General features: G+C 44.0%; 1 protein-coding gene across 1 annotated transcript in view; it reads right to left on the reverse strand.

Annotated features, from left to right (window-relative positions):
* Nucleotides 1-10053, reverse strand: part of LOC140660973 (sphingosine-1-phosphate transporter SPNS2-like) — a 142681-nt gene extending 132628 nt beyond the window's left edge. The window contains exon 1 of the mRNA XM_072882494.1: nt 9676-10053. Within this exon, the coding sequence (XP_072738595.1) occupies nt 9676-9970 (295 nt within the window). The 5' untranslated portion in view covers nt 9971-10053. The remainder of the gene's footprint in view (nt 1-9675) is intronic.
* Nucleotides 10054-15955: the final 5902 nt, after the last annotated feature.

A 15955-nucleotide genomic window follows, 5' to 3' on the forward strand; every position in this document is an offset into this window, starting at 1 on the left:
GGGGAGAAAGGTAGGGAGGAAAGGGCAGGAGATACACTCACTGCGCAGAGTACTAGTGGGTGAGTGCCCAACCTTTGGCCAGAATTAGCACCCAACAACCTCACGTTCTGACCCGTGACTCAAGGTTTTTCATTAGGGATTGTGTAATTGTTTATGCAGTCTGTAGGCAAGCACAGATGAACAAAAACACCAGGACTCCTCTCATTTAGAAAGGGGGAAAAAAAAAAATCTCCCTTACTTTAATACCAGTTGGGAATAAAACACACACACACTTTTTTGTGTCCCCAACACTATAGCTTAATTGATCATTAGAAGCTCAGGAATCTCAGCATATTGTTATTATAGTCAAAAAATCAATTACTAGAAACCAGCACCTTAGTATTTTCTGTATCTTATTATCGGAAGGTCATCATGGAGAGATCAATGTTTGCCCTTCCAAGCACTATTACTCAGGTACCTTGTCTGGTACTTCCAAGTTACAAATTCCTCAAAAATTGCAAAGGAAAAAAAAAAAGTCTAATCTCCTAATACTATCACATTACATCGCTTTTTGTCCTCCCCCTTCTCTTCCCCATCAGAGAAGGGACTAACACATCCAAGACCGAGCTGATCAGGAACTGTCAGTTTTAATCAGAGTATTGTAGCTGTCAGTCACCAGTAGCCCTTGGGTATTTTGTTTCCTGAATATATAAAAGATTGTTATCCTGGAAGGTTAGTCAGCATTTCTGGCTGCTAGACGGAAATAACAAGACTATTATAAATGTTTTAACATTAGTATAGCTGCAGCAGTATTTGAGTTCTAATAGCTTAACACACAAGCACATGCAATGGCCACTCTTTATGAGGCACACTGGTGCATTAAAAATCATTTTTCCTTATTGCATAGTTTGTTTCCTAACTTACACAGTCAGCATTTATTAATAGTGTTGCAATTCTATATTAATTATTATTTAGCACTGACAGCATGCCTGGAACTGCACAAAATTAGGCTCTGACCCAAAGTGCTTAAGCAGCCCTGATTCAGTGTCCCATAACCAACATTTCATACACCAACCTGCTCAATTACTAAAGCCTGGAGAGCTGACCAAATCATTTAACTCGTGCTGCTCAGGACAGCCAAGCCACAGCGGGTCTAGCTGGGATAAAGTTTACAAGCACAAGCCTGTTGGAGAAAACCACCCAACACTAAAGGCAATGGAAAAATGAGAATCCAGTATCTTACGGGGAAAAAAGAAATCCTGTCAGTCTCATATTTTCAAATGAAAAGTCTCACTGAAGAGGTATACAGTGAGAGCACACAGTGGTTTGTGAACTTCCCAAACTGCACACCTGGTAGCAAAACTGTGCTAAAGCAACTATATATGCCAGCATAAACGCAAAACATCCCAAGTCATCACTACAACACAGTCACAAATCATGAAATACAGAGGTGACAGGCAGAAAGAAGTGAAAATTGCAAAACAACAGGGCAAGACCCCCCTTTCAGATCTGTAGTGCTCTGTTGGCACGCTCTCCCAAAGGATCACTTCTCTGAAATGAGAGTATGCAGAGAGAACAGATCATCAAATCATAGGACAGCCATATGAATCAAAGTTAACCTTCGGGTAGGTTTAATTCAAGCCCTGCAGGCTTCACACAGACAGAAGTCCTGTTGACTCTGTCAGTTCACCCAGTCTTGTTGTTTTCCATGTTGCCAAGAACACAGGGCTCACATTCTAAGACAATAATGACATGTTTCTAATACAAATAAAGAAAATGGGAAGCTATGAAACAAATAATTAACTGTGTTCTGTTATTTACATAATTATTGGCAGAAGCCTGAAGAAGGAGTAAAATGGATTGCTGCAAGTTTTGGTTCAATGCAGCCTTAAAATGAAAAAATATCATCACATGCCAAGGCTGAAAGGATTTTCGTTCCAGCATGTGGTTCTCTCATTCTGCCAGCCAAGCTCCAAGCTGCTACTGCAGCTATTCTCCGTATAACCCTGATCTTTTCCCTCTGCTGTTCTGTTCAGCCACTGCAGTTGCTGGCCACCAGCAGAAGCATAGGAAAGGTATTTAAAAAAAAAAGCCTCTAGGAGATAATATCGTTCACCAACAATATAATCCTGGTACGTTCAGATTGCTGAAGCCTGAATTTAGGTCTGGCAAGGCACAAAGCTGACTTTTTCTTCTGTACTTCTCTCCCTTCTCTTCAGCTAAGATTTCTCTATGATTTCAGTTGTGGTAGAAGATCAACAGTTCTGGAGAAGGATGATTGATATTTATTCCCTCAAAACCAGAAGTACAGAATAGGTAGGAGCAGCTACATTGCTCTCATGACATGCTTCACTGCTGTCTAGAAGGATCAGCCTGACAGAAGAACTCAATGCCTTACTCTGTCATTTTATATATTGAGAGATAACATGGTGGTTCCCCCAGCCATGTCTTGTGTGGAGGCTTTCGTGAAACACACAGCATCATGAAGAGTGGAAAGAGACCACCACAGGGTCCTGAACAGCTCATCCATGAGCCTTCCAAAAGAAACCTTCAGCCACTCCTGACTGGCAATAGGTCCAAAGCAATGACCTCAGAAGTGAAGGATTCTACATCCCTTTAGTCATCCCGGATCCCTCACATTCTCACTTTCTTGATTATTTATACTGCTGTAAAACCAGAAGGACGGAAATTAGTGTTCCCTCCCTTTCACTTCCTTTCCCTGCAACCCTACAGAAATAGCTGAGTTACATAAGACAGAAACACCCACAAAATAACAATGAAAACAGATGTATCAAAAAAAGAAAAAGTGTGTATGAGATGCTCACTGTGCGTGCCAATTCTAAGTAAGGTACTTGTCCAGTCTATGAATAGTGCAGTGCACTATTTTAATAGTGCCAAACTCAAAGGGAGGTTCTAGTAATTAGAGCTCAGAACTAAGGAGTTGGGTTTGGGGGTGGGTTTTTTGGTATTTTATTTGGTTCGTTGGTTTGGTTTTTTCCCTGTGCCTGTCTCAGATTTGCTTCTTGACTTTCAGACCAAGAATTTCAGACCAGTTCACTAAAAAGGCAATTTTCAAGAGAGGTCTATGCCAAGTTCAGTACCCAAACTTCTCTGGAAGCCACCAGGGGTTGTTCACCTCACTTACACCTCTCTGGGCTCTGAGCCCAAGCCCATTTTGCTCAGCTCCCACAGCCTCTTAGGCACTTTACAGGTCCTGTGTAGAACTCATTTTGAACATACCTTATTTTTTCTAGAATATTCATCACCTGACATCCATAGTGCCAATTTCCAGAAAACTCCCTCAAACAGTAGAAGGGTGTCATCCTCCATCATCTATTTCCAACAGGCATCTTCACACTTTCTCCTGTGATGCTCATCATGTTTGGCAGATGCTGTCTGTAAACACTTGCTGAAAGCTACCGTTGTCTTCCCTCAAATCCATCCTCACTCTTTGGCTACGCTGCCTACCAAATAAGTCATATCTGCTAATCTCCTAGGGCCCCTTACAGTAACCAATGTTGTCTCTTGTCTCCTCCAGGCTCTCCTACCCATGGCTTACAGCTCTCCGATATCTCTTGATGTACATGGATTAGAAGTACCTTGGGTGCACCATCTGATTCAGTAGAAGCTGCACAATGATGTCCTGGTCTATAATACACATAAAGCAACGATGATGCAAACAAGCAACTCGGCAAGAGTTCCGATCTCTGAATTTCCTAATTTCTATCTGTAAAATAAAATTATGGTTTCCCATTGAATCTCCTGAATAGGTACCATGAGACTTTATTAACAGTTATAAGGAACCTCAAGACCTTTACAAACTTTGATTCAGGCAACACATTATAACACCTTTCAATCGCAAGTTCCTCAGCACTTGAAAGCCCAAGCAAGAGCTATGGGACTTCATATTAGGGGAAAAGTCACCAGCTTTTAACAACATCTATTGAACTTAGTAGCCCACCATGCCACCTAATCAGCAGCTTATTTGCTTCTGATGTACAGTCTACCAGAAGCAATAGAGAATAAATGTATAATAAATAGGAACAACTAAAAACAAGTTATCTGATGGAATTTAATCCTATTACAGCTTGGCATGGTATTTGAAAATTCCTGAAGGAATGATTCACAGAATTCCCACACTTTTGACCAGAGAAGCTTTTCCACACAGCTTCTGATATTGACAGTCTCAGAGATCAAGGGACTAGTAAGATCATCACATTATTCTTAAGAACACACTCAATATTTATGAGGATCTTAACTCCATGTAATAAAGGCCACGTTCACCGACTGTGATGACTTGGATGCTTTGGGGATAAAATTAATCAACATGCATGAAAGAGGATCTCAGAGTCAAACAGGAAAATCTGCACATAATAACAAAGATAGTTACTATCTGGCAAACCTACATCACAAGGAAGAAAAATACTATGATTAAACATAATAAGACTTCACTTGAAATGTAAAATACTCTGGAACAAATCCTGCCAACTCGCGTAAGAACTGGCAAACAGAAAGCAGCTGACTATGTAATAAAGCCCATCACACAGGGAAAACACAACGTTAGAGAACTAGATGCTACTACACAGTCCTTGTCATCGTGCTTTCAGAGTGCTTTTGAAGTGCATGAGGTTCAGTCCTTCTAGCTTTTGCTCACAGTGCAGTGCTTCTTGAATTTTGAGCCAGTAACAGGTACCTATTGTCCAAGCAAGACATTGTCGTCCTTTTGCAAATTCTCACGTGTGTGAGCTAGTGGCACTGCTGGCTCAAGTAGGTTTTGTCAATGTTCTTTTCTAATATTTTCCAACATGACTCTCCTTCCACAGCTGAGTCCTAGGTTGAGATTAGCTCAACAAGAGACAAAAAAATGAAAAGCTTGCACTGCCACTTAATGGTTTCCTCCCTGAAACTATAAGCACTGAGCATAGTCTTGTTACAATGGGGATAAGGGGCTCTCTTTATCCCATTACATATATGGGATCTCAGACTGCATGAAGATCATTCAGTATTGAACATCCTACAAGGTCATATATTACTATCATAAGTGTGAGCTCACAAATAAAAAACAAAGAAAAAAAGCAGTTTGGGCTTATAAAATCTTGAATGTCTTTGCACAAATTAGTGTTGAACCTTTTCTAACCCTTCAGTTATAGCTTGTACTACATAGTTTTAAACTTGACTTTCAACTTTCAATAATCATTTGCATGTATGTATCTTCAAAGAATGGTATTTGATTTGCAACTATGTGTTGTAATGAGAGGCTAATTAACACAAATATGGTTATTAGCAAGTTACAGACATTTACAGGACAAAAACAGCAGACCAAAGCCTATGGCGTACTGTGTCACAGGGATAGAGAACCTCAAGGATGAACTAATACCAGCCAAGACTTTGCCACTAACTACATTACCACAGGCAAATCGCCGACACTCTACAACTCTGTTTCCCCTTCTGTAGTGGGGTAGTAAGACTCATTTACTTTGCTGGCTAGTTCTCCAGCTTAATTAAATCATTACCTTTAAATTAAAGGCACCACAGAAATGCCAGGAAGTAGCGTCTGAATTAGAAGGTGGAGGTGACACCCTAATGAAGCAAGACTGTTTTCATCGACAACAGCAGGCATAGTAAAAGGTCATCCACGGCATAATTGTGAAACCACATTCCAAGCTTCTGAAGGTAAGATGACTTTTCCCAAAACTTCATTAAGGAAGAAGGTATGTCCCAGCATCACCAGATGGCTGAAATGCTGTAGTTTCACAGGTAACCTGCAATGGTTTCATTACTGCTAGTGTCCCCCTTTCCTTACTCTTTGCTTTCCTAATAGCAGCAAAATATCATGGCTCTTGAAAGAATGCTTTTTCCACGGGCAACTGTTTTCAGTATGATCAAAGACCTATTAAGAAAATTGCAGATCACCACTTCCCTTCAAGTCAGTAATGTTCAGCCCAGAGTTTTCAATCTTTTCTTTAGAAGAGCCACAGTAGAGGCACTCCCACTTTTTGTCTGGGACAGCTTCTCCCAAATATCATTATATCTTAACATTCCCCATACATACTGGAAATTTCCAACTCCGTGTAAACATAGGGACATTATTGAAAGATACACTATTACTCTGCAGGTTTTTTATTTTTAAAGTACTGGAAGAAACTTAAGCAGTAAGAAGCAGGCCAGTCCTCAGTGGAGACCCAGTTTCATCATGTATTCCCAGAAGAGCTGCAACTCAGTGGCAGGTGTGAAGCTGTCCATGTCCTGTATCTCAGAAACTGCACTCAAGGTCTGTCATGGAACATCCCAGATACCAAAAGGCATATGCCATCCTAAATTCATTTAGTCTCTACTGGGAAGTCGTTAAATCAAAACTAGGGAAACAGGCAGCTACTTCCTTGTTTGTCGCACCTGAAGAAAGATTACCCAAGAACAACTCGTTATACACAATGTCTTTGTATCCCAAGTGTAAACACCAAGAAATACTACATTTGCTGTTTACTTTTTAGCAATGCAAAAGCACTTGCTTTTTACTTTTAGGAGCAAGATGTACCTATAGGAGGTACCTATAAGATTTCCTTGTGTTGACTGGATGCATGTTATCTAGCTTCCATGTGGTCATGTTAGAAAATAGTGGAAGAGACCCAGGGAACTACCTTTGCAACAAAGAACTCTGTATATGATCTTTTTTTCTCCTATTGACTAAAAATATACTAAATATGTACTTGTATATACTTATTATATATACACTAAATATATACTTGCTTTTTTTTATACTTGCATTCGTGACTAGGAAAACCAAAATGGTTGCAACCAAGTTTTCAAGTAAGATATAAGATGTACTTGTAGTATCATGCCCATAAACTGCATTCTCTGTTTGCTTATGTCCGTCTGTCAGCTGCCTACTAATCACTTTTTAGTCCACTGACCTGCTTTTGACTAAATTCAACAGCAGGAAGAAGTCCCAAAGCTCCCAACACTTTCATTTAAAAAAAATGGTTGGGTAGAGGAGAGACTCTTACAAGACAAGAAGAGAAAGGTTAATGACAAAGGTCAACTCTTACTTGACGTCAGAGAACCCACAGGAGGGATCGCCCTAGAGACACAAATCCTCAGGAACCAGTTTCCATTGGTGCTGCTGCTCTTCTAACACTTGTTTCAAATAAAGCTGGAACCAGAAAGTAATTCCAGTTCTCACAACAGTTCACTGGCCTTAGGTAAATCATAACTTCTGACGCTACTTCCCCTGCCATAATGTGGCTAGTGTTAAACTCCCTTATTACGATGCTGCAACAATTCATATTTGAAATGTACTTTGAAGGTCTGAAGAGTTGTATTCACTAATTATTACCTGTCTTGAGACATGAGCTGAATATTCAAAGTGCTAGCTTGATTCATATGTAAGTGCACATCACATAAGCATGCGGTATGCACTAAGACTCAAAATATAAAAGCAAAGATTGCTTTTACAGAAGACTTTATAATAACGTCAGTTTTGAGCTCAAAAAAAACATAATTTTTATTATCACAACTCTTCTGTTAGACTGGATTTAAATTCTTCCTTGTTTTGGATTGGCACTTTATAAAACATCAGTTTCAAAAATAAATACCAATTGACAGAAGACAAAAAGATCATGCGAAATTTGATTCTGTCCCCAAAGGAAAGTCTGATGTCTGAGATCTTAAACCTTTGATATCAAGCTGAAAGCTAACAGATAAGTTCCACGGGGCAGTTACTGGGCACTGCAAGTTCCACGGGGCAGTTACTGGGCACTGCAAAACCAGAGCTTATCCTAGAAGTACTGGCAATCGTAGCGTTAGGACTGGGAATACTACATCCCTGTAGGCAGGCATTTTTAGCCTCTGGTCAGGGCACTTTCCAGCCTTCCCAGAAATGAAGATGCTTCTGCCTTCCTTTGCCAGAGCATCCCATGCCTTCTGTTCTTGCAGGCAGAAAAAAAATCAGATGATCAAGGTCTTGCTGAAAGTACTACAGCAAATAGGTGAACAACATAATGCTTTTTTTAAAAAAAATAAATAAATAGACTGAGTGTGCATGAAGGGGGATAGCTTCCTGAAAAAGAAACTTTCCATGCATTAAAGGAAAATGGTGCTTTGTGGTAAATCTCTTTACTAGAGAGATTCCTATTTGAGGGTGAGGGAGCAAACGACAATTTCCTTCAGTAATAACAGATCAACCTTTTATCTTCAAGCTTCCTCCTGTAACATACTGACTACCAACCAAGTACTCAATACCTCCCAAGACTGGCCTTTACGTTTCCTGAAGGAGCAAGCCCTGTCTAAAAATAATAATAAAAAAGCCACAACAGTGTCAGTTAAGTTTTCCTTCTAATCCTCCCCATCTCCCTACCCTAGACAAAATAAAGCCAACCTGGCCAACTTACTCTGACAACAGTGACTAGATTTATGTCTCTTGCACCCTATTACTGCCCTACAAACATATTTGTTTATACTACATTAAAATAATATATCTGATTTGTTTAACACCACATTGAGTCTTAGTGATTAAAATACGTATATGCATAGAACAAAATTTATACATGCACAAACCCCTTTCTAAGCTCTGAAGATAAAATTATCAGTATTACCAGACAGAGAACATGTATTATATTTTAATTACATGAGACAGTTGAATACCAACAAGCCTACTTCATTTCTAATTAGAAAAAGTTCAGTAATCATCTTCTTCCCTGCTGTTATTGCCTGACAAGAATAAATGAGGAGTCCCCTCTAGGGACGATACAGTAAACATCCTAACACACATTTGTTTCGGAGCTGAGCTGCCTAGTAGTAGTAATGACTGAGGCACATAGTGCCTTTCACACAGCACAGCTGGTAAAACGTATCCGTCGGGGAGCGCATGATTTTAAAACGTCTACCTCCAGAAAATAGACGCTTTGCAAGTGCAATGCAGCTGCCCTGCTGCTCCTTCTGCGCATCGCTCCACGGCTAGCCAGCCAGCAGAAACTATCAGGCAGCTCCGTGTCACCTACTCGTGAGTTCTGCAGAGAAGGGACCCTCCTTGGCAAAGGACTGAAGGACAGCCTGGGTTTTCAGGCTGGAGGGACTCAGCAGAAACAAAGCAAAGGTGATGTGCTTCAGCGCTATTTTCACCCGCAGAGACAAAAGTGATGGCATTCCCCTATTTCCCCCCTTCCACAGCAGGCTGTATTTATCTGACAGCAGCTGCACCTGTCACCCGCCGCATTTATCCTGTTCAGAAGATCAATAACGCTTCTCCCATCAGCCCCCAAAATCACATAAAGTATCCTCCACGTTTGCCAGCCCTACCCGGCATCAGTCCTTTCCGAAAAGCCCCGCCGAACACTTACTCCGCCACCGAGCCGAGACAAACAAAGGACACCTCCTTCTATTTTCGATAAAATCCAGACAAACTAGAGAACAATACCGGAGGGTCTGCACAACGGGCACCAGCCGCAGCCCGCCACACCGCATCCCTCACGACTTACTCCAGCTCGGGCACGGCGAACCGCAGCCCCCGGCCCGGCTCGCCGAGCGAGCCCCGCTGCCCCCCGCCCCCGGGACGGCCCTACCGGCCGGGCGGCGGCGGGGATGGAGGCGGCCACACCGCGCCCGGGCAGGGGCTGTCCCCGCGGCGGCAGGGGACGCCTCCCGCCGCGGCGGGCCCGGGCGCCCCGCACGGGGAGGCAGGCCGAGGGGTGCTGCCCTCACCTGCCACCGTGTACCGGTCCAGGTAGTTGAGCACGTTGCCCACGCTGAGGATGCCGGCGGCCGCCACCCGGGCCCGGCCGAGGCTCGGCGCCTTGTGGCGGGCGGCCGGGCGCTCGGGGTGCTTGCCGGCCGCCGGCGGGTTCATCCTGCCCGACAGGGTCTGCACCTCGCCCTCGGCGCCCCGGCCGCAGCAGCCCCGCTCGCCGTCCTCCTCCTCCTCCTCGTCGCCGGCTCGGAGCCGCCCGCCGCAGCCCGGGCTGCTGCCGGAGGAGCCGTCGCTTTCCAGACACATCATGGGCTGCGGGAGGCAACCGCGGCGCGCAGGAGCCCGCGCGGAGTGACCGGCGGAGCGCGCTCAGCGCCGCATCCCGCGGCCGCCCCAGCCGCCTGCCTGCGGGACCCGCCGCCGCCGCCGCCTCCCCTGACAGCTGCCCGGGCGGGGCGGGGCCCGGCGCACGCTCCGCCCCCGCCCCCGCGCGCCCCGTCCCGCCTCAACGGCCGCGCGCAGCCGCGCGCGTCCCGCCCCAACGGCCGCCACGCGCCGCGCAGGGGCAGGGTCTGCTCCGGCCGCCTCAGGGCCGCGGCTGCCCCTCGGGCCCGGGAGCGCGGGCCTCACCTGCTCGGCAGCGCCGGCGCGGTGCGACTGTCATCCGTTCCCTTCATCTGCCTTTATTATTCTACAGCGGTGCACAGCGGGCGTAGAAGACGTTGAGTGGCAGAATTGTGTGGTTAGATGGAAAAAAAAAAAAAAAAACCCAACCCAAAACCAAACAAAAACAAGGAGTCAAGCAATACTGGCTTGTACCCAACTCCACGTGGGCCACACAGGCCCACAACCCTCAGATCTGGCTTTCACAGCAAATAGTATAAAAAAGTCTCCTTGCCTACTTCCAACCCCCAGAACCACCGACAGTCACGAAAAGACTAATGTCGGGGAAGGACGGCGTTGTGAGGCACGGTGAGGGCAGGCTGGAATGTGCTACCAACCTCGCAGCTTCCTGCTAGGCCCCCCCCAGATGATTTTCCTTTTGCGCAGAAGTTGCTTCAGGAACAACACGCATCTTCAAAGGAAGTAAAATTGCTCCCAAGTCCCCCCCACTGAAAACAGTTTTCATCCCGCTCCCTATAAAGTGCCACCTTTGAGCTAAGAACGGCCAAGAGAAATTTCATTTCAAAAGGAGAAGTCTTCAAAGAGATAAAAGCGTTCACAACCAGAGTGGCTCCAGCCTGTCATACCTGTAGTAAAACTACAAAAGCTAACTAAAAACAGAGAAATAAAATGACTGCTAGAGAGCTAACGTGCACTTGTCCGAGAACAGTAGGTTACGATTTCAGATTTCACTCAGTTTGTTGATCTTACCTATGAAACTGTGTCATGATTAAAGCCTTTGTCTCCAGGACACACATTTAAACAAAACCCTGTCACCTACCTCCGAGGAAACCAGAGTTACTCACAGCACAATGCAGTGTGTGTGTACTCAACATACCTGGCTTTGTCACACCCTTTCCAGAGAGCTCACACCGATGACGCCGGGGCAGGACTATGCCCGCAATCTGGTGAGATACTGCAAAAGGAACCCCCAGGATGCAGCCGGTGAAAAGGGCACTTTCTGGTGAGTCAGCGTGCAATTCAGTGCTGTTTGAGCAAGGTGCCATTGAGAAAAGGAGCAAACGCTGTTTCTGATGACGCACGACACTCCCAAATAGTGGTAAGTGACATTTTTACGTTGAGAGTAGGTCTGCACAGATCTTCCAGAGCTAGTTTAAGTAGCAGAAACAACATAGCTGGATTAACACAGGATAACGTTCTGGCTGACTTGTCCAAATCTAGGGAATCATTTTTTACTCCATAGCAGCATCTGCAGTTCAGATGTGACTGACATGGTAAAGTTTATACTAACAAAACTGCTTCTTCACATTCCCAACTAATTTCAGAATTTCCAGAATTCCTGGTGTACACTAACGTGGTCAAGTGACAGTGCTCACCCAGAATATTCTATAGCCCAAAAGGAGAAAAAATAGGGTAGAACTGAACAAAAGAAAAAAAAAGGAAAAAAGAAGAAAAAAAAAAAAAAGAGTGAAATAGCTTCACAAAGACCACACAGCTTGGCCAGCAGTGGAGCCAAAACTCGTGCGTTCTTTAAGTTAGACATATCAGGCACTAAACACAGCTGAGCTACAGGCTCAAGGAGTTCCACAGAGACCAGTTAAAGTATCCAGGAGCCCTCAAATGTGTATGGTCTGCTCCAAAGTCTATTCCACTCTTTTTTTTTTTTTCCCCCCACTGCTTGGACTACCCCTGGGCTTTGCACACATAAAACAATGTTCAGAAGATGTTAATGAGATTAAAAGGTAAGGCAAAATTAAAGACCTTAGTCTTATGGATCAAATGGTTCCCCTGAAAGCAACTAAGAAAGCACGGTTTTCTTAAGAAACAGAAGTTTCATTTTCATTTCTTTCTTTTCATTTGTGACCAATACCAAGCACACAAACTCAGCTGACACTGAAGCCAAGGTGGCTCACTGCACATTAAAATAACTGCCTAAAAAGGCTGGAGAGCAACTTTTCCAAATCCCCAAGAAAAGAGAAACCAGCCCAAATACAAACTTACTATTAAAGGTCAACATATATGCTCCAAAGTTCGGGCAGGCTTCTGATGGCCATTGAACACAGAGCAACGCAGGACCAAGCTGAAGGGACTTGCAAGATCATCCTTTTATTTTTGACACAGAGAGGAGTTTCAGCTCAGACACATCTACACACATAGCACAAAGAGGTGTTAGTTAGTTAGTTACATGGACATGCAGAGTCTTACAGCCAACCCTGACACCTTCAACTGTACGTGGAAACTCACAGACAAACAGAGCAGATGCCAGTGCATCCATGTCATGAGATTTCTGTAAAGGAAAAGCAGAGGGAACTGGAAAAAATGTGATGGAATTGGCTTTACTGGCAGGATGATTCATATGACTGAACTGCTAAAATCACTGATTACTACCTCTTAAGAGGAACAGGGTAGATTCTAGCTTAGAGACATTGCTGGGTTTTGCTGTTACAGGTTGTTGAGAGGCAATTTGATTACAGAGTGCAAGTTCTATCATGGGGAGAAAAACGCCAGTTCTAAGAGCTCTAATCAAGTGGGAAAAGGCATAGCAAGAACCAGAACAATGGCTGAGAGCTGGAGTTAGAAAAATCCTAATGAATCATCTGGTTCACATTTGTTACAGAGCGATTATCCTCTGGAACAAAATGCTAAAGAAGGGGTGTATTCTCTGTCCCTTTATGTCCTTGAATCCAGGTTGATTGCCTTTCTAGAAAGTGCGTTATTGAACTTAAACATGGGCTATTGCACTCCACGCAGAGAGAACTGACTAATATGATGATACAGGAGGTCAGGCTAGATGGGTTAAAGTCCCAACCCTGAAGATACAAGTTCTTACTCTGCTTACCGAGCACACAACATTTTCTGCACCCACTTCAGTCACTAGATTGATCTGAGCATAGCCCCTAGGAAAGCACATTACACCAACCTAACCTTGAAATGGTGATTACAAAACAGTAGTGTTCTCATAGCCCTGGTGATAAAGATGGACAGCATCTTTCTAGAAACTGGTGAGACTGTGTTCTGTCTAAAAGCTAGGAAGCTCCCTCACACTGGGAACACTACCAAGAGTTGTGTAGATACAATTAAAAGCAGGTCTGCTCTTAGGTAGCTCATCCTTCTGCTTCTTCCTGATTATGCATCACATCTCTGCTCCAGAATGAGCTCTGGCCAGTTTTGTAGATTCCAGCTAACAGATACTAGCTAGGGATAAGAGAGTCAGCAGCCTTTCTGCAGAGAAGTAACGTAGCCTTGGGCATGTCTCTAAGAGCACCTCAGCCCATACCCCATCACTGTCTTGTCCCAGTGACCTCAAACACAGATATGCTGTCTGGATGAGACCAAATGAAACCATGCACAAGTCCTTAACCATGCTCTGCTGAAAGGTACTTGTGACATCTTGCTGAGTGTTCAACGAGGAAAAGAACAAATTCACCTGTTAGTAGCCCTGCTCTCTCCCAGGGCAGTCAACAGAGCTTATCCCTTCAGGGATTATTTTCTTCCTTTCATTATTTTGTTAGTATCTTAAAAGCTTGACAATGTTTATTTTATTTTACCCTAGTCTGCACTTACTGATTTTTCCCCATCTCTAGAGTTCTAGAGGTGGTCAGTACGAGCAAAAGCACTTCTGTTTGACAACAGCCTATAATTTATCTTTGAGGAAACAAAACCACATTTGCTGTCGCACCAATATTAACTCCGGTGACGTAGTCCGGTAGCTGGTCCATGGGCTAGACCTGCCTACAGGAAGTTTATGACCAGCCTGACACCTTCTCTCCCAAGGGGCAATGCTGATCCTCTGGTGCTAGGTGCCAGCAACCGCCTCCTCGCTTTCCTCCTTCCCCCTTGCCAGCTGTTGCTGTGAGGGAAAGGGAGGAGGGGACTGTTGGCAGAGGAGAATGGCAAAACCCAGACCTGAGCCCTGTTGATAACCAGGTTGGACCTTACCTAATCGAAGCAGTTACTACAGCCTGAGGAACTAGACCATCAAGAGGACATCACATTGCTGTTTTGCAAATAATGAAAATTAAAAGAAAATGCCTTGTACTTCAAAAAGTCACAATAATCTCTAATGCACAACTGTCAAAGGACTGGAGTCTCCCTGAAGTAATGCTTTGCCAAAATGTACAGCAGTCTAGCCACCACTATTATCAGGAGCAGTAACTGCCTACAATAGTCTAACATGTTAGACTGTAAATAACTATGACTTAAAACGACTTTTGTCCTTTTCCCATGTTTTGCTTAATCTGGTTCAAAACCAGGACTTAAACACAGGGGGACACCCACAATCTCTCACTTAAGAAAAATAAAGCTACACAGAACACCAAATGATAGGATCACAAGCCCCTGATTTAGGTTATCCAGATATAAGCCTTAACCTGAACAAATGTTATGAAAGATCATATCATCAGGTGGTCATCAAGGCTGCAAGAGCAAAACACAGGACAACAACAGAACTCTGTCTAGCCCTACCCATTCTTGGGCTTCAAACAGATTGCAGCTCTGCAAGAACAAGAATCACAACCCTGCAATTACACACCTCCGTTCCCCATTATGCCCACTGTATCTCCTGGCTTTTTTCTTCAGAAACTTCTTAGCTGAATTTACCTGTTACTAACCATTGATATTACACAGCAGCATTTACAAGCTCGTCCAGCTCAGAGGTTTCTTGTGCGAGATGCTGTACCAGGGAGACCTGCTGAGCATCAAGCAGGTCCTCCAAACCAGCGAAGGGGGTTACACATTAGCATATACCTCCATGTTTTCCAGCAGTCACTCTCTCAAACAGGCTCTCTACCTTAAACTACCTAGGGAGACCAGCCTCCTAATTTAGCTATTTAAGAAGTGTTCAATGCTCAGTGATGTCAATAACCCCCTGGTTATCATCCTGTTCCCTCCACACTCACATATGATGCGTCTCACTGAGGAGAGCTTTGGGCACTGGTAGGCTGAAACCTGTTTGTGCAGGGTGCCGTATGCACAGAGCAACGTGGCCAGACCATGTCACCTTCAGAACAATTTCATTAAGCAGAGAAGATATGAACAGTGCCCCAAGATGCACAGAAGTTTTAAAATATCTCAGAAGGCAAATTAGGCTTAATCTTGATGTTGAAAGCGTAGTGGTGTTTTAACTCCTTGAATTCAACAGAAACGTGATGGAGGCAGAGGCAGCGAATCAAAGGAAAAATCCATGAACAGAAGTTGGCATCCCAAGGCCCAGTTCCCTTTCTAACCCTTGCGCTGTAGTGTGGGAAATGATAAATTGGATGCAGAAGAAGCTGTATTTCCATTAAAACATTTAGCTTTTGCAACAATATGAGCAGCTGCTCTCACCCTCCCCTACAATCCTACATAAGTGCCTGAATATTTGTTTGTGAATTTTTCAGTTACAACATTTGTATAGCATTCCAGCCTGCCTGGCATGTAATACCTCATGCCAACCAAAACTAAACAAAAAAACCCCAAACAAACAAACAAACAAAACCCCAAACAACCCAGAACCCCCCTACCCTCCCCTTACCCAACAAGAAAAAAACCCACATGCAAACTCCAAACCAAAAATCTGCAGGCATAGCAGACTGCTCAGAATCACAGTATCCAGAAGCAGTTGGTACAGCAGGCACACACCACCGCTGTCCTTTGCAATTTCATAGTGAACGGCCTTTGCTGTTCAGGACT

Source organism: Ciconia boyciana, chromosome 17, assembly GCF_034638445.1.
Source record: "Ciconia boyciana chromosome 17, ASM3463844v1, whole genome shotgun sequence".
Classification (NCBI taxonomy): Eukaryota; Metazoa; Chordata; class Aves; order Ciconiiformes; family Ciconiidae; genus Ciconia; species Ciconia boyciana.